General features: G+C 26.4%; 2 protein-coding genes and 1 long non-coding RNA gene across 4 annotated transcripts in view; 2 read left to right on the top strand and 1 right to left on the bottom strand.

The window, feature by feature from the left end:
* The first annotated feature begins 3,318 nt into the window (after positions 1–3,318).
* LOC135927560 (TBC1 domain family member 5 homolog A-like) lies at positions 3,319–4,404 on the top strand. The gene is made up of 2 exons (XM_065463623.1): positions 3,319–3,812; positions 3,966–4,404. Exons 1-2 carry the CDS (start codon positions 3,319–3,321, stop codon positions 4,402–4,404), a joined length of 933 nt encoding a protein of 310 aa, XP_065319695.1.
* A 4,289-nt stretch (positions 4,405–8,693) lies between these two features.
* On the bottom strand, positions 8,694–9,151 carry LOC135922353 (uncharacterized). Its single transcript, XR_010570863.1, has 4 exons — positions 8,954–9,151; positions 8,844–8,909; positions 8,755–8,803; positions 8,694–8,712 (listed from the first exon to the last, which is right to left on the bottom strand). It is a non-coding gene; the product is annotated as an uncharacterized LOC135922353 (long non-coding RNA).
* Positions 9,152–10,116: 965 nt separating this feature from the next.
* The window catches only part of LOC135922920 (DNA replication ATP-dependent helicase/nuclease DNA2-like), a 38,070-nt gene continuing 22,030 nt past the window's right edge, over positions 10,117–26,156 (top strand). Inside the window, exon 1 of one of the 2 annotated variants that reach the window (XM_065457450.1) lies at positions 10,117–10,437. In XM_065457450.1, coding sequence (XP_065313522.1) covers positions 10,263–10,437 — 175 coding nt within the window. In that variant the 5' untranslated portion in view covers positions 10,117–10,262. Of the gene's footprint in view, positions 10,438–11,435; positions 11,507–26,156 lie in introns of those variants that run through there. The other variant, XM_065457453.1, reaches the window with a different exon arrangement.

Genomic DNA, 26,156 nt, shown 5'->3' with positions numbered 1-26,156 from the left:
TTATAGGATATATTACTGTTCTAATATATAAAACTACAATAGTTGAATTTGAATTCGAGGCAGATCAAGAAAATGCCTAAGTATAATAGATTTAACATCAGACATGTTAGATCATAATAGCACTGATCCATATCCAGATACCCGATTTCAAATTGGCAATTCCATTGATAATGATAACAATATTTCCACGCAAAACCTTAAAATTGAACGTCCCAACACGTTGGCATAGTATATTAATTATGCTAGAAACCATATGTGGATTAAATAAGAATATAATTAATAATGTTTTGAAAAGAATTGGGAAACACTTTCTCAAATTATCAAACTATTAATCTGATCTGGTAGAAGAACTATTAGCATTTCTTTTAAAAATTAAAGAATCTGTCGAATTTCTATCAGTACAAGGGCCTACGATAAACTTGGTGTTACTTTTTAGAGGTGAAATTGAAACACATTTAATAGTAAATGAAAGTGATAGTTCTTGAATCATTTCACTTAAGGAAAATATGCTAAAAAAAACTTGCGCTACGATTTCCGGTTTGTGATTTTCAAGTAATAATATATAAGTACGTTCATTTATTTAATTCACTTTTTATTTTAAAAATTATCTAGGTATTGGCTTCTCCTCCTTTAGATCTAAGATTTCAAAAATCGACTATTGTGTCATAGTATATAGTAGAACAAGATTGCTGAGCTTCAGAATTATATAATAAAACATCTTAAACTTATTTAGAATGATGATATTCAGATAGTAAATATAGCTATTGAGGATCGAGAGGAATTATTAAATTCAAGTTGACAAAATTGTCAAATAAACATTCAACAAATATAAATTATGATTCCACGTTAGGTGACTTAGAACAAGAATACCATATTCTTCTTTGAAGACGACATTCACAAGATATGGATGTTCTAAATTTTTGGAGAAAAAAAAAGAGTGAACCAATCTTTCCAGCTCGCCAGAAAAATTCTTTGTATTCCGGCGACTAGCACACCCAGTGAAAAAGTTTTATCTATCGCTGGATTGACGTTGTATTCAAGGAGATCCAAAAATTTAAATAAAATCATTTTTATATATGATAATTATAAAATCACGAAATCGATTTTGGATTTTTTGTGAGTTTTCTCTTAAATAAAGATCAGAACATATGCCGAGATATCTGTAGAATAGTGCATATTTATTTTTTTAAAAAAAAATTATTAAGCAATTAAAAAAATTTATGTTATAAAAATTTATAATTGCGCCGATTTACGCCGCTTTTGATGACGGAGGCTAAAAATTGGGGCGCCGGGGCCAGACGACAAATTGTGCTGGCTACCGATAGTTTCGTACACGCGCAGGTCTATTTATACATTATGAATTATTATATACGTCAATTAGACATGGTTATAATATATTTATGAATTTAAAAAAATATAATATCTATTATATTAATCCTCAAAAAAAGTCAATCAAGTTTAACCAATAGAGATCTTTTAAAAAATATTTGTCCAATGATAATCATCATAGAAATTTTAAGCCATTAGTAATTCCCATGTGATATATAATATGGCGAAACAGAATGTCCACATCAAATTTGCCATTGCATGTAAAATATTATTTTTTCAATATATTTTATCTAGATAATATTTTTGAAATATTTGCTCAACACCATAGTAAACACTATATTCTTCATTTATTTTATTTTTAATGTGTAAACTTTCATTAGAGTCTATGACATCTGGGCTGAATCAAAGAGAGTTGGCTTCAAAGTTAAATTTCAATTATTTTATATTTGATAAAATCACATATACCAAGGTAAAAGTTCTTATATTTTAAATTTATATAAAAAAAATTCTTTTTACCTTTTAAAACCTAATTAATCAAATAAAATTTGAAGATCTTTTATTTATAAAAAAATTTGACCAATGATCTTCAAAGATCATCGTAAAATTTGAAGATCTTTTATTTTTTAAAAATTTTGTTTTTTTAGCAATTTTCATATTTCTCTCACAATTTTCGGCAGGGGTGCCTTTGATCGTAAGATACTTCATCGTATTTTTCGTCCAACTCGTCCAATTCGTTCAAAATGGAGATTAATAATTTTGAAATGGTAAAATTTAATTTTTTACCATAATCTTACGTTAAATGTTAATAATTCTTTTGGAATGTTAATATTTCTTTTGGAATGGTAAAATTTAATATATATTATTCAAATATAGAATATTTAGCAGGTTTCAAATGGCAAAATATAATTGCTACAGCAAATTAAGAAGATTAATAGGTTTAAAATGGTAAAATTTAATATATATTATTATTCAAATATAGAATATTTAGCAGGTTTCAAATGGTAACAATACAACCTGGAATATAATTTCTATAGCAAATAAAGAAGATTAATAGGTTTAAAATGGTAAAATTTAATATATATTATTATTCAAATATAGAATATTTAGCAGATTTCAAATGGTAACTAGCTCTTACACAATATCAAAAGAACAACCTAGGATATAATTTCTATAACAAATTAAGAAGATTAATAGGTTTAAAATGGTAAAATTTAATATATATTATTGTTGCGTTATTCCTTTATCTTATTTTTTGTTTTTTGCATTTGAACTTTTATTATTTTTGTTATAATCTAATTTTATTTTATAAACGGCGTAACCTTACTTTTTTATATATTATTTTACTTTTTTGTATTTCGTTTTATATTCTAATTTATATTTTAGAAAAGGTATTTATACCTTTAGAAAAGAAAAAGAAGTTAGTTAATAAAATATATTTTTTATTTAATAAAGTTAATAAAACTTATTTATTATTCACCGGCACATATTCATGTTATTCTACATGGTGCCTCCAGTTTTGGCATAAGAAACTCGCCTTATGGAAATATTTAAAAATAAATTTTTTTTTTTCCCTTTGTAAATATGGTTAATAAAAAAAAATTATAAAATGGTACAAACAATTCTATATAAGATGGATAAAAAAAGGGTAAGTCATTTCAAAATTATTTTCATCAATTATGTTCGCCTTCAAACTAATTAATGTACCCCATCAAATCTCCATATACGATATTTTGTTTGAGTTAACCTATAATTCCGATGTCACCTTTTATAGGATAAACGGTACGGAGGACGTGTTGTTTGAATTTATGAACTTAAGAGATATGATTAATTGTTTCGAATTGTTAAATGGGAAACATTACATTTATGGTGACAATGATTTCATTGAATTAATCTGTATATTTACCAAAACATGAATAGCTATACCAAAAATTTGAATTGATAAAATAATAAATGTTATAATTGCTTATTTATGTGTATTATTAATTAAATATGGAAATTAAACAAGAATTTACACATAAGATCCCTAAGTTAGTGGGTCCTCTTACTGAAATTTATTTAGACAGAATATTAAATTACTTTTCGACCAGTACATTATCGGACTCTATTAAAATTAATACTTTGCTTAATAATTTATCAGACGAAGTTTTTGATGACATTAAGGCAATTTGTTCTGATACCGATATTTTAGATCTTAAAATTGTGATTAAAAAGTTAACCTATCTTTTACCAGCGCTAAATTTAAATACTTTAATTAATAAATTTAATCTTCTTCAACAAAACTCATCAGAGAGTTTTATGCTGTGGTACATTAGAGTATCAAAACTTCATAAGAAATGTAATTTTTTGGACGATAGTAGATTAAAAGAGAAATTACGGACATCTACTTTAAACGATAAAATTAAATACAAATTCTCCAAAAATTTTGACCTTACATTGAATCAGATGGTGGAATTAGGGGTGAAACTGGACTCTAGTAATATTAAGTCTGAGGATAATAATATAAGTTATATAAATAATGATAAAAAATCCGATAAAGATAAAAATTTTTGCAGTAGAAATGATAATAATTTTCGAAATAATTTTAGAAATAATTATGATAATAGATATAGAAATGGGAATTACAATAATAATTTTAGATACAATTATGGTAATAATAATTCGCGATACCACGATAATTATAACAATTATAACTATAACAATTATCGCTATAATAATAATAATCAATCGAATTTTGGTAGAAATAATACATGGTATGATTATAATCAAAGAAAACAAATCCAATACGGTGACGGAAATCGTAACAATTACCAATCTTATTACAACAACTCAGATAATTATAGAGGTAATGATAAGTATCAGAGAAAGCAAATACAATATAACAACAACTCAAATAATTATAGAGGTAATGATAAGTATCAGAGAAAGCAAATACAATATAATAACAACTCAAATAATTATAGAAGTGGCGACGAAAATAATAGAAAGCAAATACAATACAATAATGATTACAACATGAATATTGAAGAAATTATTGAAGAGAAAGTTGATTCTACAAAGAACAAAGAACAAAGATGATAATGATTTTAATGTCAACAATTTATCTGGTGACGTGATTAATGACAAAGATAACGCATTTATGACTACTGTAAAAGTGAACGATGTTGTTACTTGTATGCAAGTGGACACTGGATCCAAATACACTATCATACCTCATGGTCTGGCTAAAAAACTTGGTATTAGAGATCTTAAGAAATCCGAGCTACAACTCACTGCTTATGACGGGAATTTAATCAAAATCATAGGAACTACTCAAGTTAAAGTGACTTATGATGGTATGTCCAAATATTTACAAGCGGTAGTGGTTGAATCAAGTAAAAATGCCTTGTTGGGACGTATGTGGATCAATGCTTTCAAAAATATTTTAAATAAATTTATAGCAAATATTGACACTAATTACGAAGATGAAATAAAAAAATTGATTAAAGAGTGTGAATCGAAATTAACTAATGGGCCAATCAACAAAGCAAGTGTCAAGTTACATTTAAGAAATGATGCCCAACCTAAAATTATACCGCCTAGACGTATTCCTTATTCAAAAATTAATCTTGTTAGTAATGAACTTAAAAAATGGATACATGATAAAATTATTGAGCCGGTGAATGATGTCCGATGGGCAAGTCCTGTTACCGCTGTCTATAAAGAAGATGGGAGCATTAGGCTTTGCGCTGATTTTAAGGATACTGTAAACCCAGCTCTAGAAGACTTTAGATACCCTCTACCACGAATTAATGATCTAATTGCTAAACTTTCGGAAGGAAAGAAATTTACGAAGATTGACTTTAAAAATGCTTTCTTACAGATTCCAATTGATAAAAGTTGCAGAAATATTTTAACCATATCTACGCATAAGGGATATTACCAATTTACTAGACTTCCTTTTGGGCTTAAGACCTCATCTGCCATTTTTCAACAGATTATGGATCAAATCTTCGGGGACATGGATGACGTTATATTTTATATTGATGATTTACTTATAACTGGAAAAAACGATGAAGCCCACCTAAACAATATAAAAAAAGTGTTTGATAGAATATCATCGTTTGGGCTAATACCTAACTTTAATAAAAGTGTGTTCTTTAAAAACAAAGTGAGGTTCCTGGGTCATGATATTGACGCTAAGGGGATTCATGCTAATCACGACAAAATGGAAGCAATAATTAATATGCCAGAACCAAAATCAGCTGCTGAATTATCAACATTTCTGGGAATGGCTGGCTACTATAGAAAATTTTTGAACAATTTTGCGGAAATTGCCGATCCTCTTTATAAGATTGTCAATAAAGAAAAATGGGCTTGGAATCTAGAACACTCTAAAAGTTTTAATGATCTAAAGAAGTTAAGTAGTCTTCCACCTGCTTTGACATATTTTAACCCTGAATTACCTATAGGGATAGCCACTGACGCATCAAAATGTGGTTTAGGAGCTGTTCTATTTCATATTGAAAAAGATGGTAAAGAAAAACCTATAGCTTTCGCGTCGAGAACTTTATTAAAATCTGAAATGAATTATACCAATATTGAGCGTGAGGCTCTCGCTATAATGTTCGCCATAAAGAGATTTCAGGAATATTTAATCGGCACAAAATTTACAATTATTACTGACCATAAGCCTCTAGTTCACATCTTCACCAAGGGTCTTAAGGATAATAGCACCATGTCGTTAAGACTCCAGAAGTGGAATATTACATTAGGAGGATATGATTTTAATATAAAGTACAAAGCCGGTAAATATAATGTTGTTCCTGATTGCCTTTCAAGATTACCACAAGAATGTAGTGATGAAACTATTGAAAATGTAACCATTATAAATGAATATGAGGACTTACCTATTAACTTTGATCAAATCCGTGATGAAACTTTGAAAGATACGGAATTAAAACAAGTCATAAATGATATTAATAACAACAGACCTATAATGAATAATATTTATAAAAACATTGAATTGGAATTAAGTATAATTAAAGATTGTCTTTACAAAAGCAATAAAATCATAATTCCGTCTAATATGAGAAAAACTATACTACAGTCATTACATGAAGGTCACTTGGGAGCAGGAAAAATCAAATCCTTAGCCAAAGATTACATGTGGTGGCCTGGCATAAATAATGCTATTGTTACGGAAGTGAAAAGTTGTGACGATTGTAATATATATCACGATAATCCTATAAAGATACAAAAACCATGGGTTTTGGCAACTAAACCGTTTGAAAGGATACATATAGATTATGCGGGTCCGTTTTTCACAAAAAATTGGTTGATAATAGTCGATGCCTACAGCAAATTTCCAATTATTATTCCTGTTAAAAATATTACGACTAATGTTACTTTAAAAGAAATCTTTAAAACTATTTCGCTATACGGAATACCTGAAACTATAGTTACTGATAACGGTACTAACTTTACGAGTAACGATTTTGAAAAATTTTGCAACAATTTTGGTATTAAACATGTGCTTACATCTGCTTATCACCAGCAATCCAATGGCCAGGTTGAACGCATAGAACGTTCAAAACACACATGAAAAGGAATATTAAAATAGATCCAGATATCGCACTTAGCAAATTTTTACTTAATTACAGAAATACGCGTAATGATACTACAGGAGTTACACCATCACAGAGAATGTTTAATCGAGATAATAGAATTAAATGGGACTTATTAAAACCGATGGAGGAAAAGAAGAATAAAATAAACGTCACTTTACCACGAAATAGAACTTTTAACGTAGGAGATTTTGTTTGGTATAAAATACAAGGTGATGATAAATGGTGCAAAGGTATAATCACACATAAGGAAAGTGATATGATGTTCCAAATTAAGACTGAGAAAGGTATTTTGAGGAGACATTTAGATCAAATAAGAATTAGAAACTGTTTTAACACAATTATTAACTATGACTCTAAGGATTCTTTTAAGGAGGGAAGTATGGACAAAAATATAAAAATTACTGATAATAATGATATAACACCTATCTCTAGACCTGTGCGAATAAAAAAAAAACCTGTTTATTTAAAAGACTATGTAACTTAAAATATAAAATAAATATTTAATTGCATAAACTAAATTAAATATTAAAACGCTAAAAATATAACAATCTTATTGATTTATCATTCTTCATTTATTCTTATGACGAACTATTATTTCATTCGCAACTTATTTATGATAATAACAATTTTGGAAAAATGATAATTAACAATTGAGTACTATCAAACAAGCTATGATCAATGGAGACAATTTACGATATGGATATCAAGCTTGCTATTTAAACAAACCACCGTGCAAAATCGATTTATACAAACCAACGATTGGACAAGCCAACGTTATGATGATTTGTGATACAACTTGATTACCAAAATTATAAACCACTTGAACAACAAACTCTCTATGACTTCTCCGATGAAATTATCAGAAGAGGGAGAATGTTGCGTTATTCCTTTATCTTATTTTTTGTTTTTTGCATTTGAACTTTTATTATTTTTGTTATAATCTAATTTCATTTTATAAACGGCGTAACCTTACTTTTTTATATATTATTTTACTTTTTTGTATTTCGTTTTATATTCTAATTTATATTTTAGAAAAGGTATTTATACCTTTAGAAAAGAAAAAGAAGTTAGTTAATAAAATATATTTTTTATTTAATAAAGTTAATAAAACTTATTTATTATTCACCGGCACATATTCATGTTATTCTACAATTATTATTCAAATATAGAATATTTAGCAGATTTCAAATGGTAACAATTTATCTTAGCTCTTATATCAAAAGAACAACCTAGGATATAATTTCTACAGCAAATTAAGAAGATTAATAGGTTTAAAATGGTAAAATTTAATATATATTATTATTCAAATATAGAATATTTAGCAGATTTCAAATGGTAACAATTTATCTTAGCTCTTACACAATATCAAAAGAACAACCTAGGATATAATTTCTATAGCGAATTAAGAAGATTAATAGGTTTAAAATGGTAAAATTTAATATATATTATTATTCAAATATAGAATATTTAGCAGATTTCAAATGGTAACAATTTATCTTAGCTCTTATACAATATCAAAAGAACAACCTAGGATACAATTTTTACAGCAAATTAAGAAGCTTATTTTATTATTCAAATTTATAATGTATATGACATATGTTAATTATTTCAAATGTAAATCGAATACAAAAATATAAACAACTAATATTTATTTAGCATGTATAAAACAAATATAAATTATTTACAATAAAAATTATATATTATCAAATAAATTTGAATTATATATTAATTTAATATAAGCTGAATTCTAAGGGTTGTCATGGAGTAAACATATTGCCTAAAAATAAACTGTTTATAAAAATAAAATAATTGATGAAACTAGTTATAGTAGTTTGCTACAGAGAGTTGAGATGGGGCACATATATTGCCTAAAATTATATTGATTATAGAAATTTTAATTTGTGAAACTTGATATGGCATTAACAGGTTGCATGTTCTGTGTTACTAAGGGTTGACATGGAGTAAACATATTGCCTAAAAATAAATTGATTTAGTGATTTATTTATAAAAATATTTACCAATATGTGATTTACACTGTTCTATGGTATGATCCTGCATCTCTGTGAACCTACCTGATTGTAAAATACCCCGTCCTAAGCAACTCCTTTGTCTACACCTGTAATACGATGTGGCATTTATTACTCTATGGATGGTATATTCTAAATCATTAAAACATAAAATATCACGTCCTCTTTTGGATTTTTTATTAGTAATTTTGTTTTCTAAAATCAAAACTAAATTATTTATATATAATTAGATTGCTAACTTTGAATTATAGTGGGATTAATTGTTCTCTCAAGAAGAAGTTTGATATTGTTTGACACCGTTTTAATTTCCATTATTATGATTAAAATTAAAAATATGTTTACTTTGTATTTCCCGCACTTTAATGGACCAATCACAGAATTGGACGAAACTTTACGATGAAGTGTCCATACGATCATAGGCACGGAAATCCAATTTTCATATTACTCCCACAAAATACCGAATTTCTCCCACAATTTGAAAATTTTGACCTGGCAACCCTGGTTGGTACTAGTATATTAATATGAAAAGTATAAACAATAATAGTTTTAATGGAACCCCATCTAATATTTATAAATATTTTAAAAAGATACGTCAACCGAGTAATTTTATGAGATTTAGAAATTTAGTTGAATGTTTAGGTGATAATATACTAATTTCACAAAAGAATGTTTTGATTGAGAAAAATTTGGAAGAACTTAATAATTCATATTTATTAAGGAATGACTCGATAAGTTATTGATTAAATATATTAATGATTATTTTTCTATATTAGATGAACCTTGCAAAAGTTTATGTAACTTTAACATAGATTATGACACATTATTACATCACTTATATCAAACCACATTTATTGTAATCGATGTTTATACAGGGAAAGATAATGTAAAATATTTACAGTTACAAAGCCAGAATCACCATGAAATAAACAAAAACTTTAAGTATAAATGTTATATAAAAGGAAATTGGTTTAACACTTTCATTAAAAATGGTGATATTATTAATATAATACCTCTCTGCCTTATCTATGCTAATTCAAATGATATTAAGATTGATGACCTGTGCAAGCTTGAATATATATATATTAATATTTACATAACTTGTAATTTTATTGATATATGTGATTTTGACCATATTCCAAAAAGAAATTGTATAAATATAATATATAATAATGGGAAATCAAACAGTGTTTCAGACAAAAAATTTCGATATATATTTAATATAGGATCTACAAACAAGAATGATGTGGATATAAAAAATATTAGAAAAGAAAATGAAAAAATTGATATTATTAATGTGCTGATGAAAGAATCTGAAGTTGTTATAGTTCTTAACCCTAATTATCAAGTATCATGTACTCATATAGTTTCTGCAATATCATGTCCAAGAAGGGCTGTACTAAATTCAAAATTTCAACAATTTAATTTACCATCTTCCACCATAAAGACAGGATTGGCTTCAGATAATAATGAAAAAAGTTTGTATTAATTAGATTTTTATATAGTTATTGATGGCCTATGCATAGCCAGGTTTTTACTAAGGAGGCTATTAGATATGTTCTTCACTCATAAAATTTATTGGTGGTCTTTAGATTCATTTATTGTTGGCCTTTTGCTATGATATATTTTTTATAAAAATCATTTTATTTTAAAACTTTTTTTTCTAAAAATTTTGAATTACAGTTGTTATTTTAGAAGATTAACTTTTACTTTCTTTCAAATTCTTGTTTAAAATGATATATTATATATATTTTTTGAGGGAGAGGCTATTTGGGTTGTTTAGGGGGAAAATATTTATTAACATGAAATAAAATTTACAATAACAGGCAAATTTATGAGGCAGGTGCGGCTTCTGTTGGTAGAGAACACCTTAGAAGCACAATTTTCCTAAAATACCTGGAGTTCCATTATATTTCAAAAAGTAGGTGAGATCTAGCTCCTTTTTGGGATTTTATTGCATAAATTGTTTAAATATAATCTTTAAAAAAAATGAATACAGTAAAAATAATATATATTTATTTTATGAAACTATAATGTTGAGCCTAGTTTTTATTTATATTTTATTTTTTTATTCTCTTTTTTTAATTTATAAAACATGGAAGGCAATTAATGTTGTTATCAGAAGTAGAAGATGCTTAATTGAATGAAATAATATTTCCATACATTAAATATTTTTCCCTTTTAAAAGAGGTGGATCTTAATGAAACAACTTTTGGATAGACTCAAAATCATTGCAACAAAAGTATGCAGCCTTAACCTTGAAATATTGTTGAAGGTAAGCACACTTATGATGTTTTGGCCAAGATTATAACTTATATACATAGAAGTTTTAAAATCCAGAAAAGATAATAACCATTACTGACAATGATGGAAACCTTGTGAAGGCTTTCAGATTATTCTAAATTAAACATTTTAAATTATATATGAATTTCTTTTTATTTTTCAGTATGTTTGGGTAAAAGTTCTGAAATGGATGAAGATTTTCAAGGTGTGGATTAGAGGTCTGCATAGGGCAGGTTTTCGGCCCACCCATGGGTGGATGGGCAGGTAAAAATTTTTTCGAAAATGAGCAGGCGGGCAAGTTAAAAAATTTTGACTATAGTTGGTTGGGTTAAGAAATTAAATAATGGGCAGGCGGGTTAAGGAAATTTAAAATTTTTGTTTAAAAACAAACTAAAGAAAAATCATAATTAATTAAATGATCAATTACAATATTTCTTTTTTTATTGTACCAATCGTTTTTTTAAGTGAAGAACTCTACTAGTTTTTCGACATTTTTATCTAATTGTTCCCACCATATATAATGTCTCGTAATGGATTTCATTGATGTAATACCCTCATGTCCCGTATGCAAAATATGTAAAACCTTTCATGAAGTGAGTACAGAATGATTAATCTACCAATACAAAATAAAATCCGTCATCATTTTCTTTTTCATCCAATTCTAAAAGCTTGTAATTCTGGTGCTTGATTTTGTATATTTGTACCATTTATTAATATTTTTACCCTTCTTAAAATTGGATCTATTGAGGTTTCCTCTCTAATTTCTTTTCTTGATAGAGTTAATGTGTCATGAGTAAGATTTCTTATACATTTCACTGTTTTATTTTCACTTGTTATTCTATCATCATTTTTCTCTATTGGGTTTTGCGATAAAGCATCTGCAATTATATTATTAGCGTTATTTTTGTACATTATATTATAATCATATGCAGATAATTTATAAGCCCAACGTAATAATCTTTGGGTTGTTAATGAGCTTAAATCTCTGTTATTACCATATATCTTTATTAAAGGCTTGTGGTCTGTTCAAATTTTAAATTTTCGTCCATACAAATAGTTATGAAATTTTTCTACGTCGTTTATTATTGCTTTGCTTCTTTCTCTATTGTAAAATAATTCTTTTCTATGTCTTGTAAAGTTCTTGAGGTGTAAGCTATTGGAAATTCGTTACCATTATCATATTTTTGCATAGGTACAGCACCCTTGGTAGATGCATCTGTTTCCAATATTAACTCGAGGTCTGGTTTATAAAATGGTATAGTATTTTGTTCTGTTACTATTGTGAATAGCATGAAAAAATAAAAATAGCATGGTATTTTATTTTAGAATGGCAGATTAATCATTTCGTACTCACTTCAATAAAGAGTTTTACATATATTGCATACGGGACATCCGGATCTCACTTGAGGAAGAGGATATACTTCACATGGATATCCTACTTTGGTGGAAATGACAAGAGATTTGCCAAAGCTATCATGATTAGCAAGAAAAATATTGGCAATTCCTGCAACTAGTGCTTCTTCTGAACGAGGATTTAGCATTGCTGGAAGGTCTTTAGAACAAAGAAGAAAGTGTTTGAATCCAGAAAATGTCGATTTATTATTATTTTTGCATTATAATAACATATTATATTATATTAATTTTATATTTATTTAATAAATATTCTATTTGATCAAATTAATAGGCCATAATTTAAATCAGAGACCTGCAGAGATACCATTTGCATGGCCTGGCCCGGATTTTTTTTAAAAAAAATTTTTACGACCCAGCCCGGGTTTAAATATTTTAGGCCAGCCTGGATATTTAAAAAAAATTTTTTTTGGGTCTGGTGTAACGTGTGTAAATGATCTGTGAGATTTCGAAATCTCACACCATCAAAATCCCACAGATGGGTTGTGAGATTTTGATCCCCAATGTTTTTGAAGCGATAAATTAAAAATAAAAGTTTTCATGACAAGTATTTAAAATTACTAATATTATAATATAGTGACAATAATTATATACATCCTAACTGTCTTATTATAATCTATGATTGCTTTGCAAGATATATTTGTTTCATTTCAAGAGTTCATTTCTATTTTTAGATTAATAAGTCGAATACTGGGATATATCAAATAAATAAACACCATTAAGCAATAAAGTAAAGGATTTATATAATTTCTATTTTAATATATATAAATTAAATTGCATATAATTGAATAGTCGATTATTTATAATTATATATAAATAAACTTGAATATTATAATTATGTAGCATAGTCTTATTGGTTATATGTTACACTATACCTTCAAAATCTTGGTTCGAATCCCCGTACATACCTTTTTTTTAAATTGAAAATCTGATTGTTTTGTTCTTTTTATTTTTCACAAAATTCGACATATCTTATAACCCGATGCTGCTATCTAGTCTGTATTTTATATTTTTAGTCTGTATTTCATACCAAAGAGTGGGGGTGATATGGTTCAGATTATTTTAGGCTATGTGGGTTGCCTTGGCAATATATGAATATTATTTAATTGATTATTTGTAAAGGAAGTAAAAATATCCTTACTAATATTCTAATTTACACAATATGAAATTTATATAATATAAAACAAATTTAAGTTTAAATAGGTCCAAAACTGAAGACTACAATCTCATAACTATCCAGATTTGACCTTTCCTCAGATTTCCTATATCAATATTAATTTATGATACTTCCATTTTCCACGATATCCTCTAAAAATCATTACCTACCCTTTTTAAATAATGCAAAGAAATGGTAAAATAAATTCTTAACTTAAATGACTTAATCATAATGCTTATTTTGTTTACCTATTTTAAAAAATCCATCTCTATATTATTTTATACTTATATTTGAATTGGGTCACATAAACTAATAAGCAAATAGACAAAGAACTTTATTGATATAACTATTTATCATATAATGCATATTATAATGTATATATAGAATTTTATTTATAAACTACAACTTTCATAAAAAAAATATATCAGCTGAATATAAATTATAATATGAATGAAATATATATTTTTTTAATAAAAATTATTTGATCCTAATAAGGAAATATTAAATAATGACTAGATGGATGATAAATTATTGCAAAAATATATAATATGAGGAATATAAATTATAATATGAATGAAGTATTTATATTTTTATAATAAAAATTATTTGATCTTAATAAGGAAATATTAAATAATGACTAGATGGATGATAAATTATTGCAAAAATATATATTATGAGGAATATAAATTATAATAATGAAGTATTTATATTTTTATAATAAAAATTATATAACACTAATAAAGATGTATTAAATAATGATTAGAGCGATGATAAATGATGGAATCTACCACCATTTTTTATATAAATAAAATTATTATAAATTTTTTTAATATTATCGCGAATATAAAATGGGTCATATCAGGCCCATACAAAGTTATTATTATATTTTAAATATGTAAAAATAGGAGTAATAAGCATTGTGGTCATAGCCCTGACTTCTATGTCAGAAGCCCATATATCCTGTCATAACATTATTTACGATATACGTTTTTATATCCATTTTTTTATTTGTGTCATAAATGTAATTCTGAATTACTTTTTCCATCTCAAATGTTAGCATAAATTGTGCCAACCATTGCCTGAGAATAATGAGCCCCTGTGATCTCCACATTAATTGCCCTAAATTTTATAAAGTAGAATAAAATGAAATTTTATATTAATATGTTCTACCTATAAAAACAATTCCCATCACCTTCAATTTGCCCCAAGATAGTTGGTTCACCAAGTTGTTTACCATAGTCTACATCCCGACAATGTTTGGGAGGCTTTAGAGCATATATTTTGGCATGATATTTTTTCCATGATTTTGTTGTAGGAAAAAAATATCTATGGATATTTTCTAATTTATTTATTATCATAATATCATCATCCAATTCTGTATACATAATTAATTAAAAAATAAATCAAATACATATCAGAAATAACATTACCTATGGGAGACTTTGGATCGATAAAATCTCTTTCAAGTGGAAAATTTTCATCTTTGAAGCCAACATTCTGGGAACCACTGTCAATAGGAAATGTATTACATATATTTTCACACAGATGTGCTGCTTATAAAAATATTTTTAAAAAATTATCATATTCAAAAAATAATTTATATATATATCAAAAATAACATTACCTATGGGAGACTTTGGATCGATAAAATCTGTATCAAGTGGGAAATTTTCATCTTCAAAGCCAACATTCTGGGAACCAACTGTCAATAGGTAATGTTACATATATCTTCACCCAGATGTGCTACTTATAATATTTTTAAAAAATTATCATATCATTCAAAAAATAATTTGAATATATATCAAAAATAACATTACCTATAGGAGACTTTGGATCGATAAAATCTGTATCAAGTGGGAAATTTACATCTTCAAGCTGAACATTTAGGGAACCAATTTCTAAAGGCAATACATTATAATAAAAACATTTAAAATAATTATAATGATATTAAATATTAGCCTTTGTATCTAAAAATATTTTTTACTTTATAAAAAAATGTGATTTTGAAAAAATCATTACCATTTTCATCTGGATCTTCATTTTTTCGCACAATAAATTCTTTTAGATTGCGTAGATTGTATTTTTTCTAAATAACATTATTTGTTGTAATTAATTCATATACTATCAAATATTTTATTGATCAAATAAGGGCTATCCAGCAGAGTTGTTAAACGCTACTTTTAAAAGTAGCGCGCTACCGCTATTGTTATTTGTTAAAAAAAGTAGCTATAAAAATCAATCAACATTTATAAATATAATATAGTTAGTTTTGATTATAAAAAAATTTATGTAATAAAAATAAATACTTATGGTAATTTGTTGCATTTTAATAATAAAATTATTTCAATATTATCATCCCCAAGTCTAGAGCGACGATCAGAAAGTATAAGTTTTGCCTGATTTAATAATCTCTCGACACTAGCACTTGAGGGTAAGGGCGTATTAAATCTTATATACATATTTTTAATATAAGATAGATTATCAATAATTTTATTTGCAAGTACCTCGTATATGTCTAACATCTTATTATCATTTTGAGGGCTAATGCCACAGATCTTCTTTTTAAAATCTAGGGTCTAGTTAATGGCCTGTGATTCCCAAATAAGCTCAAAAATATTTAATCAGATCAATTTATAAATATAAATAAGTTTTTACCTTCTGTTATGTGTTCACCTATCTCCCGTGGTACATATATATGATATCTCTGATAACTCTACTATTAGAGCATCTTTCATTTTAAAGTTATCTGTTATTTTATTCATTAGTGTCTGGCAGCATAAAATTGTTGTATCAGGGGGATAGAGTTTTAATCATCATGGTAAATGATGGATTATCAACTAAGGACATTGGCTGAACTGTATAAATTATAAAATCAACAATAACTTTATCAGCCAATTTCTGAGAAATATTGTCATTTGCATTATTAATTAATTTAGTTTGAATTGAATTAGTCTTTTTGGATTTAGAGTCGCCTATACCAAAATTATTTAGATGTTTCTCCATTTCCTTAAAACTCATGAACAGTCTTATAAAATAAATATTATTAGAATGTAAAAATGACAATTTACTTTTAGGTGTTTCTTGAGGTTATAGCTACTGGATTGATTTGGGGAAATAATTTTTTACATTTTAAACAAATAAATTTGAAACCAGTTTTGGTTATATATTTATTTTAAAAAATTTTCAAATCGAGGGATTGGGAAATTTGTATTATAGCTATTAAGAACATTTTCTTCCCTTGGTATCTTCCATTTCATTAATATCATTGTCTGAATCACTTTCAACGATTTGGATATCCATAGGCGATGACATTTTAAATTATTAACACGTGATTTAGGTTTATAATACAAATGAAAATATAAATTACAAATTGAAATTATATTTTAATTTCAAAATTAAATAATAAAAATTAAAAACAAAACCTACAAATCACTATTTTAAAATATAATTACTCATGTTTTTTGGGAACTTGTAGTCCCACCTCCGTTTTTATATAATATTATTTTATTTTATATTTGATATGTAAATTTTAATATTAATTTTATTTCTATATATATTTTTAATTTAAAAATAAATGACATTAGTATAAAAAAAAATTAATTATGATATATTTAAATTTTCATGTTTATACTTACCTTCATTATATTTTTTAGTGCGCTAAAAAATTAAATAATTACAAAAAAAGTAGCCGCTATTAGCTATAGCTACCAAAAAAGTTAGCGCGCTACTTTAACAACTATGCAATTCAGGGGTTCAACATTTTCCCCCCTTTCCTATCTGACCTTTTATGATTCCATACAAGAACCTTTTGTCCCACAACTAAAGATTTTGCTTCATTAGTCCTCTTCTCATAATCATTTCTCTGTTTGAGCTGAGCTGTGCCAATATTTTGTATAGCCAGCTCTGTTATTTTTTTGAGATGCGCAATTTTTATATCTAACTCTTCCCTTAGACATTCGTCAATTGTTATTTTTGCCATGACCTCTGGTAAGGCTAATACATCATTAATTTTATTTTGTAACTAAATAATAATTAAAAATATAATTATAAAGATTATCTCTACTGTAAAAGGGCCGTGGTTTCTGACCATACATCAGTTCATATGGTGAAAATCCTGTAGAAAAGTGTATGCAAGAATTGTAGGTCCCACACACCCCTACTAAAGCGTCCGACCAGTCAGTTGGGATATCCAAAACCGATTTTGCTATTCGGTTCTGGATTGTCCTATTAACTATCTCAACCAAACCTATGCTTGTGGGTGGTAGGCGGAGGTTATTCTCTGTACTATCCAACAATATTTATGGAATTCTGTACAAACATTGTTACAGAATTCCCTACCCTGATCATTTATCTGAATCTATATATTATATATTTTAGTTTTATTAAATTAAAAACAAATAAAATTCAAAGTTAAAATTGATATTTTTAATTTTATTACTTCATAACATTGGTGGGTGTTGACAATAATGTATAAGGCTTTCACAACAGATTTAGCTGTTTTATCCTTTATTTTGAGAAATAACATATTGCACATAAAATATATTTAAAATCTAGACTCTGGCATCTGGATTAAATCGATGCCAATTTGATACCAATACTTTGGTACTACCTTTATATTATGCAAAACATTAGAAGTTTTATCTAAACGAGTGTTTGATTTTTGACAAACCTCACAGGATTTGATAAACTCCTTAATGTGTTTATTGCTTCCTAACTAATAAAAGCTATAAAAAAAATTAATTAAGATAATGTTGCAAATGTTTACTTTTCAGTTATTATTTGATTAGTTTTATTTATCCCCAGATGCCCTCCCATGGAAATACCTGGAACTGTAGATACACCCCCCTTATGTATTATTTTAATTATCTTCCTTTGTTCATCTCCTGACCATATAACTTTTCTTTCTTCTAAAATAATATATCATTAAATTATATACATAATAATAAGCAGAAAAAATAAAAACAATCAATGGCTTAAAGATTTATAATGCTAAATAATAATGAAAAATTGCATTGAAAATTATATATTTATACATTATAAAGAATCTGACATTTACTTTCACCCAAAGTGTTAACTTCTGCAATGTTAAATTTTATATTTATAATAATATTAGGTGATGTAGCAGAAATAATAAATTATGTGATAATCTAAATTAAATTTTAGTTGTATAAATAGCACTTATCTTATAATGCCTATATGTAAAATCTTAGTAAATATATTAAATGTTCTTATATATATATAAACATAAATACATTAAAATAATTTGAAATAAAAAATACACTTATATCCTAATTTACCTATGAAAAAAATTAATATATTTATAAACCCATATACATTATGACAATTTGAAATATAAAAAATATTAAAATTTACTTTTCCCTATCATGTAGTAAAGATTGTCATCTTTTATTATGTAGGCCGTGCATTTTCTAATAAAGTTAGATTTATTGACATCCCTTTAGGTTCCCTCATAAAATTAATATGATGCAACACGATATTTACTAATTTTTTTATTGATTCTAATATAATATAATATAAAACACACAAAAAAAGTTTTTTAAATTCAAAATGGCGGCTCTCCCTGGTGGTTTTAAATTCATATCATTGACACCTTATGGAAACTTTCAAAACAATTTCTATTTTTATTTAGACAGAGTGGTACGTTGCATGATTTGCACGACCACCTTGTTCTTCTGGGATTTAACTTTGTACTACAGAAGGTACACCTTCGTGAGGTTCCTGCCTGAGGTTGATGAGCTGAATTTTTTAGTCTAATTTCTGGAAGGATATAAGGTTTATTATTTTTTCTTTGCATTGATATATAATTATTATCATTATGAATATTATCATCCCTATTAACATTTTTACAGTATGCCAATTCGCTAGCAATTATTTGTCTTCGGAATTCTTACGATGAGAGTTTATTATCTGTAAGAATATTGTATATTATGAATGAATTGATAATCGCCGCATCTATCAGCCAAAAGAATATTGGTAGCCACCATTTTCGCCACTTTCGCGAAATTTCATATAAAGACTTTAAATGGTCGAAATGGTCAACAGACCCCATATATTTATTATACATCTTTATCATTATTGGACATTTTACGTCAAAAACTTCCCCTTTTTTATTTTTTCTCTTCACAGTATCCACTGATCTCGGATCAATATAATTGGACATTATAAATACGTCACGATTATCTCGCCATTTAATTATACTTATATTATTTTTGTCACTTCTCCAGTCAAACTCACCTCTTTTTAATTTTGTTTCCATATTCTTTATGGGCAAGTATCTCCTATTTTTGTTTAGTGTTCCGCTAGCATATATACCTTTCTTTTTTAAATCGGCCATTAGAGTATAACTCGTAAAATAATTATCGAAAAATATTTTATGATTTTGAAATCCTTCACAAAACTTTGTTACAACATTATAACCAAGATTACTTTCAACCTCTTTATTTTTCCCAACATAGATATTAAAATCATTCATATATCCTGAATTATCGCATCTCATCCAAACCTAAAAATATAGTTTAGCCGAAATAAATAATGACAAAATTTACACATTACCTTGAAACCGCGTTTCGTGGGTTTCTTAGGCATGTATTGCCTAAATCCTATACGGCCTTTGAACCTAATCATTCCTTCGTCAATTGCTTGATATTCCGAGGGAAGAAAATATTTCAAGCAAGAGGAACGGATATTATCAATGAATGGTCTTATTTTGTATAATTTATCATAATTTTCATCATTTCTCGATGGTTCTGAGATATTGTCATTTATATGGATGTGGGCCATAAGCCAAATAAAACGTTTTACTTTCATTATGGATGAAACAAAATTGTCATGGAATTCTGGTTTAGAACTCCAATAATCTTTGTAATTTGCCATAGTTTTAATTCCAAAGAGTATATGAAGACATAAAAATTTTCTTATTTCTGTAGGATTAGTTGGTTGATATTTAATATTTTTTTGTTGGGCATATAAATTGGTATTCAATGTAATTGTATTTATTAGAGAATCATTAATAAATTTCTTATATATATCTGATGGATACAATGGGTCCGTTTTTAAAGATGATATTGGACCTGATATTTTATCAAATTCTAATGCTGGTTGTGAAGAATATTTCTTGGACCAGATAGGATTATTATGGTTTGTAGCAGATTGATCATACGCATCTTGTTCAGAATTGTCATCAATTTCAATTTGATAAGGTGTATCCGATTCATAATCATCACTATCAATTTGGTAACGTGTATCCGATTCATAATCATCTTCGGAATCAGTGGATGAGTTGTCTAACGAAGAACCTTCAGATGGAATGTCCAGATAATCATCCATATATATAACAAGCTAAAATTATTGCGAAATGAGTTGGCAAAATTTATCAATTATTTAAAAAAATAAATATTAAAAATATTGTTGTTAAGTGGCAGTGGTTAGTTTAATATACCACATTAAAAAGATCAAAATAATATATAAATATTATTTATTTGAGCAAAAATAAATATTAGAAAGATAGATAAAATAGTGAGGAATATATATATTTAAAAATATTTGATAAATATACTTACTTATAATTAAAATTGGAATTTTAAGAAAAATCACCGTAAAAAACGTATTTTGAAATAAAGGCGCGAAAAAAAAAATTAAAAAATAACTCCTCCACAAACATATGAAAAAGAATATCTTTTAATATATATTCGTGGTGGTTTCATTTTATATGATCAACTCCTTTAGAAGATATAAAGGTTAAAAGGTGGTTTTATATTTGCACTACCGCGACCGAAAGGGTTAAGTGGAATTTTTGAAAATTTTAAAAATTCATTTATTTTGAAAAATTATCACTAAAAATATTTATAAAATATAATATATATTGTTAGTTAAAAACTTACTTCATAATACACAGGAAATATTCCTCTCTTTTCAAATTAAAATGTATTATATAGAAATATTTTCAATTTAACAGCTACATTAAGATCTGACGTTTTAAATTTGAGAAAATCTAATCCATATTGAATTCCTATAGTGATATTTTAAAAAAATCCATGAGATTTTGTAATATTGAATAGCCGTGAGATTCTGAATATTTAAATGGCCCCCAATGTATTTGAAGCGATAAAAAAAATCTCATGAAATCACTTTCACATGGTATGAGCCGTGAGATTTTGATGGTGTGAGAATTCGAAATCTCACGGCAATCTTTCACACGCTACACGGCCCGGATTTAAAAAAAAAATTTTTTTTTAATATTTGACTTGACATATATAAAAAATTCACCTATTTGGTATTTTATCATATTTTTCAACGAGTATTATTATTTAATAAGCAAGCACATTAGCTAATGTTGTTAAACGGCTCGTTTTGAGCCGATTTTTAAAAACCAAGGGTGTCAACCCTTCGACAAAAAAGGGTCCGGGTTCGGGTCCGGTAATAAATTTAAAAAGGACCCGGGTCCAGGGTTCGGGTCCGGGTTCAGAGGAAACATAAAAATAATGACTCAAAATAAGACTTTTTTTCATTCATTTATTATTATACTTCAATATATACACATTTATAATTTGAAATGAGATTATTTATATTTTAAATATTTTATTCAATCGCACAATCATGATACCTTCTAAAATATCATTCTTCAGATTTCCACGTAAATTAGTCAACGATGAAAATCCACGTTCTACGCTTACCTAAAATAGATAGTCATTTTTATAATACATAAATTATTGTACTTGTGTCGCCGGTACAGCCATGACGATTCTAGAAAAGGTATATTATTCTGGATATATTGAAGAATTTTCCTCCCAGAATTTTAAAATGTTTGCATCTCTATTTATTCTCATAACTTCCGAGAACTTATCTATTAAAGATACAATAGATATTTTTTGCCCCTTTCTATCAGATGATAATTTAATTTTTTTTTCTCTATCTAATAGTAAAATTTCCAGATCATCAATATCGTTATCATTATCATTGTTATCGCTCACATGTTATTAATACTTATTTTAACATATTTTCGTCATAAAAATTCAAAAAACTAAAAATAACGATTATGACAATTGTCACTTTTCTATGGTACATCTTCACTAAATTTTTATTTAAACATGTTTTTAATATTTATTTTAACATATTTTATTCAAAAAACTTTAAAAATAACAATTTTGACAAATGTCACTTTTCATTGGTACATCTTCACTATATATTTACACATGTTATTAATACTTATTTTAACATATTTTCGTCAAAAAAATTAAAAAAACTTTAAAAATAACGATTATGACAATTGTCACTTTTCATTGGTACATCTTCACTAAATTTATATTTACACATGTTATTTATTAATACTTATTTTAACATATTTTCGTCAAAAAAATTAAAAAAACTTTAAAAATAACGATTGTGACAATTGTCACTTTTCTATGGTACATCTTCTCTAAATTTATATTTATACATGTTATTAATACTTATTTTAACATATTTTCGTCAAAAAAATTCAAAAAACTTTAAAAATAGCGATTATGACAATTGTCACTTTTCATTGGTACATCTTCGCTAAATTTATATTTACACATGTTATTAATACTTATTTTAACATATTTTCTTCAAAAAAATTCAAAAAACTTTAAAAATAACGATTATGACAATTGTCACTTTTCTATGGTACATTTTCACTAAATTTATATTTACACATGTTATTAATACTTATTTTAACAAATTTTCGTCAAAAAAATTCAAAAAACTTTAAAATTAACCATTATGACAATTGTTACTTTTCATTGGTACATCTTCACTAAATTTATATTTACACATGTTATTAATTCTTATTTTAACATATTTTCGTCAAAAAAATTCGAAAAACTTTAAAAATAACGATTATGACAATTGCCACTTTTCATTGGTACATCTTCACTAAATTTGTATTTACACATGTTATTAATACTTATTTTAACATACTTTCTTCAAAAAAATTCAAAAAACTAATAAAAGAACGATTATGACAATTGTCACATTAAAATATTATCCTTAAAAAGATCATAAAAAATAACATCAAAAAAGTTTCATAAAATCCACCTCATTTAATAATAAATAGATAATTTTAAAAAAATGATAAAAGATTTTACCTAAAAGATTGTTTATTTATCTAATAAAATTTACAACATAATTCCTCAATAAAAGATGTATTTACAAAGAAGATTGTGAAAATCACTAATAAATTATATTATAATGAATATTACATTTTTACAATATAGCAACATATTATTTTTTTTATTAAAAAAACATCAAATAAATAAATTTATTTTCATTTCAAAATATAATAATATAAATAAAAAATATTAAATCATATCATGTTTATTTGTTGATAATAATAAAATATTTACATTAAATATAAATAAAATAAATTATTTTACTAAAATAAATAAATAATAATTAATGCTAAGCATCGATGCAGAATTTTGACTAATTTATTTTAGCCAATTTTTAGGCTTAGCCAATTTTTAGGCTTAGCCGATTTTTAGGCTTAGCCTAATTAGGTTTAGCCGATTTTTAGGCTTAGCCTAATTATGCTTAGCCGATTTTTAGGCTATACCTAATTAGGCTTGGCCGATTTTTCCACCTAAAATCTCGGCTAAGCCGTTTTTAGTCGGCTAAAATTAGCCGATTACGCAACACTAGTCTTAACTCTATCAGAACTGGAGATATAAGGCTTCAAAGTGGGTTAACTTGGTTATTTTTCGAAAAAAGATGCACTATGTATATCTATTATGGCTCATTTTATAGCCCTAAGTAAAACATCTGTTAAATAAAAGTAATTTTTAGTTAATATATTTTTTTAAATTGCGGTTAAAAATTTGTAATTAATTTTTTAAATTGTTAGACTAAATTTTTTTTTTCAAATTTCAGATATTTTATAAAGAGTACCAAGAACTGTTTTAGAAAATTTCATAGTAGAGCCAAAAAAATTAATTAAGATCACATTTTTGAAAAATCCGCTAGATGGCGTAAGTAGATTAAAATATCAATTTTTACAATATAAGTCAATCTAAGAAATTTTTTTTATTCCATAATAAAATATTTATCGAATAATTAATAGTATAAGCTTAAAATAATTTTAATTAAATTTCTTTAAATTTTATTTATATATTGCCATTTTAGATTCTTCATTTGTTAAAGTGTAAGTTCTTCCTGTGGCTGTCAAGGGGTTGACAATTGTGAGAATATCTTTTTTCGGGATAATTAGAATATCTGGTATTGATGGATAATAAAAGGACTGAGAAATTCCTTTTGTATGTAAAAAATTTACCTTTATTTCAGCATCGCTAATAATATCTTGAATGTATGCTACCCACCATTCATTATCATATAAACATGTAACATACCCTATATTATTTTAAGTTGATATTTCGCTTATTATATTTTGGATTTTTTCTAATTTCGCTTCAATAGCACTGGAATATTTTTTTGTTGTGATAAATTAACAGGATATACTGCATGAATTCTTTGAGTCCCACTCCCAGGAATTGAAAGAGCTCTTGAAAATCGTTCCTCTAAAAATTCTTGCTCAACTTGGTATTCTTTATGGGATGTATAGGAAAAATAAATATTTTTTATATTTTTCTCAGCGAATTTAAAGAATTCATGATTATATTTGATTATCATAAGGACGTTGTAAACTGGCCCGCGCAGCAAAGCGTTTAACGGTTCCCCCTATTCCATCGCAAGCATTTTTCCCATGGGCAGTAGGAAAAAAATGCCACTCTGCTGGGATGGCGAAGTTTACTTGATGATAACACAAATTTATAAAATTTTTCTATTATTTATATTAAATGAATTTTGGCTCAGATAAAAAGTAATTTTTTTGAAAATTTATCAATTTTTTTGGAATAAATGAAATAAACAAGTGTTATGTTGCAACTCGGATATGGCCACATAACTTATATGATTTAATACATTATATACTTTATAATATATACCAAATGGATGTAGGGTAACCTGGGAAGTGACCCAGATAACTTTGGACTTCATCTTGAAGTATAAAAGAGTAATTTTTAGAAAAATCACAGATAACCAAATAATGATCTTGCTCTAAATTGTTTTTAAGATTCTGATGAAATCTATATTGCTGTTCAGTAATAAAAGCATGGCAAATTAAAATAAATATTTTTTCAAATAAGTAATTAAGAAATTCGTCAGCCAGATATCCATTGCTTGAACGTTATCTTGTATATATCATGTGCGATTAATAATTTTTTTAATTTAACCTTTAATTCTTGGTTCTTAGGACATTCATGACATTCGACAAAATGACAGGCTGGCAGGGGAGGATTTATGTCTTTATAAGTCTTT

This window comes from Gordionus sp. m RMFG-2023, chromosome 1 (genome assembly GCF_954871325.1).
Source record: "Gordionus sp. m RMFG-2023 chromosome 1, tfGorSpeb1-WG-v2, whole genome shotgun sequence".
NCBI lineage: Eukaryota > Metazoa > Nematomorpha > Gordioida > Chordodea > Parachordodidae > Gordionus > Gordionus sp. m RMFG-2023.
Note: the sequence above shows the minus strand (reverse complement) of the source record. Positions and strands in the feature narration are given on the sequence as shown.

Bases quoted from the DNA above. Each gene is read 5' to 3' on its own strand.
- LOC135927560 (XM_065463623.1), top strand. From the start codon at position 3,319: ATGGAAATTAAACAAGAATTTACACATAAGATCCCTAAGTTAGTGGGT. The intron at 3,813-3,965 runs GTCTGAGGATAA...TAATAATTTTAG, and splicing joins CTGGACTCTAGTAATATTAA to ATACAATTATGGTAATAATA.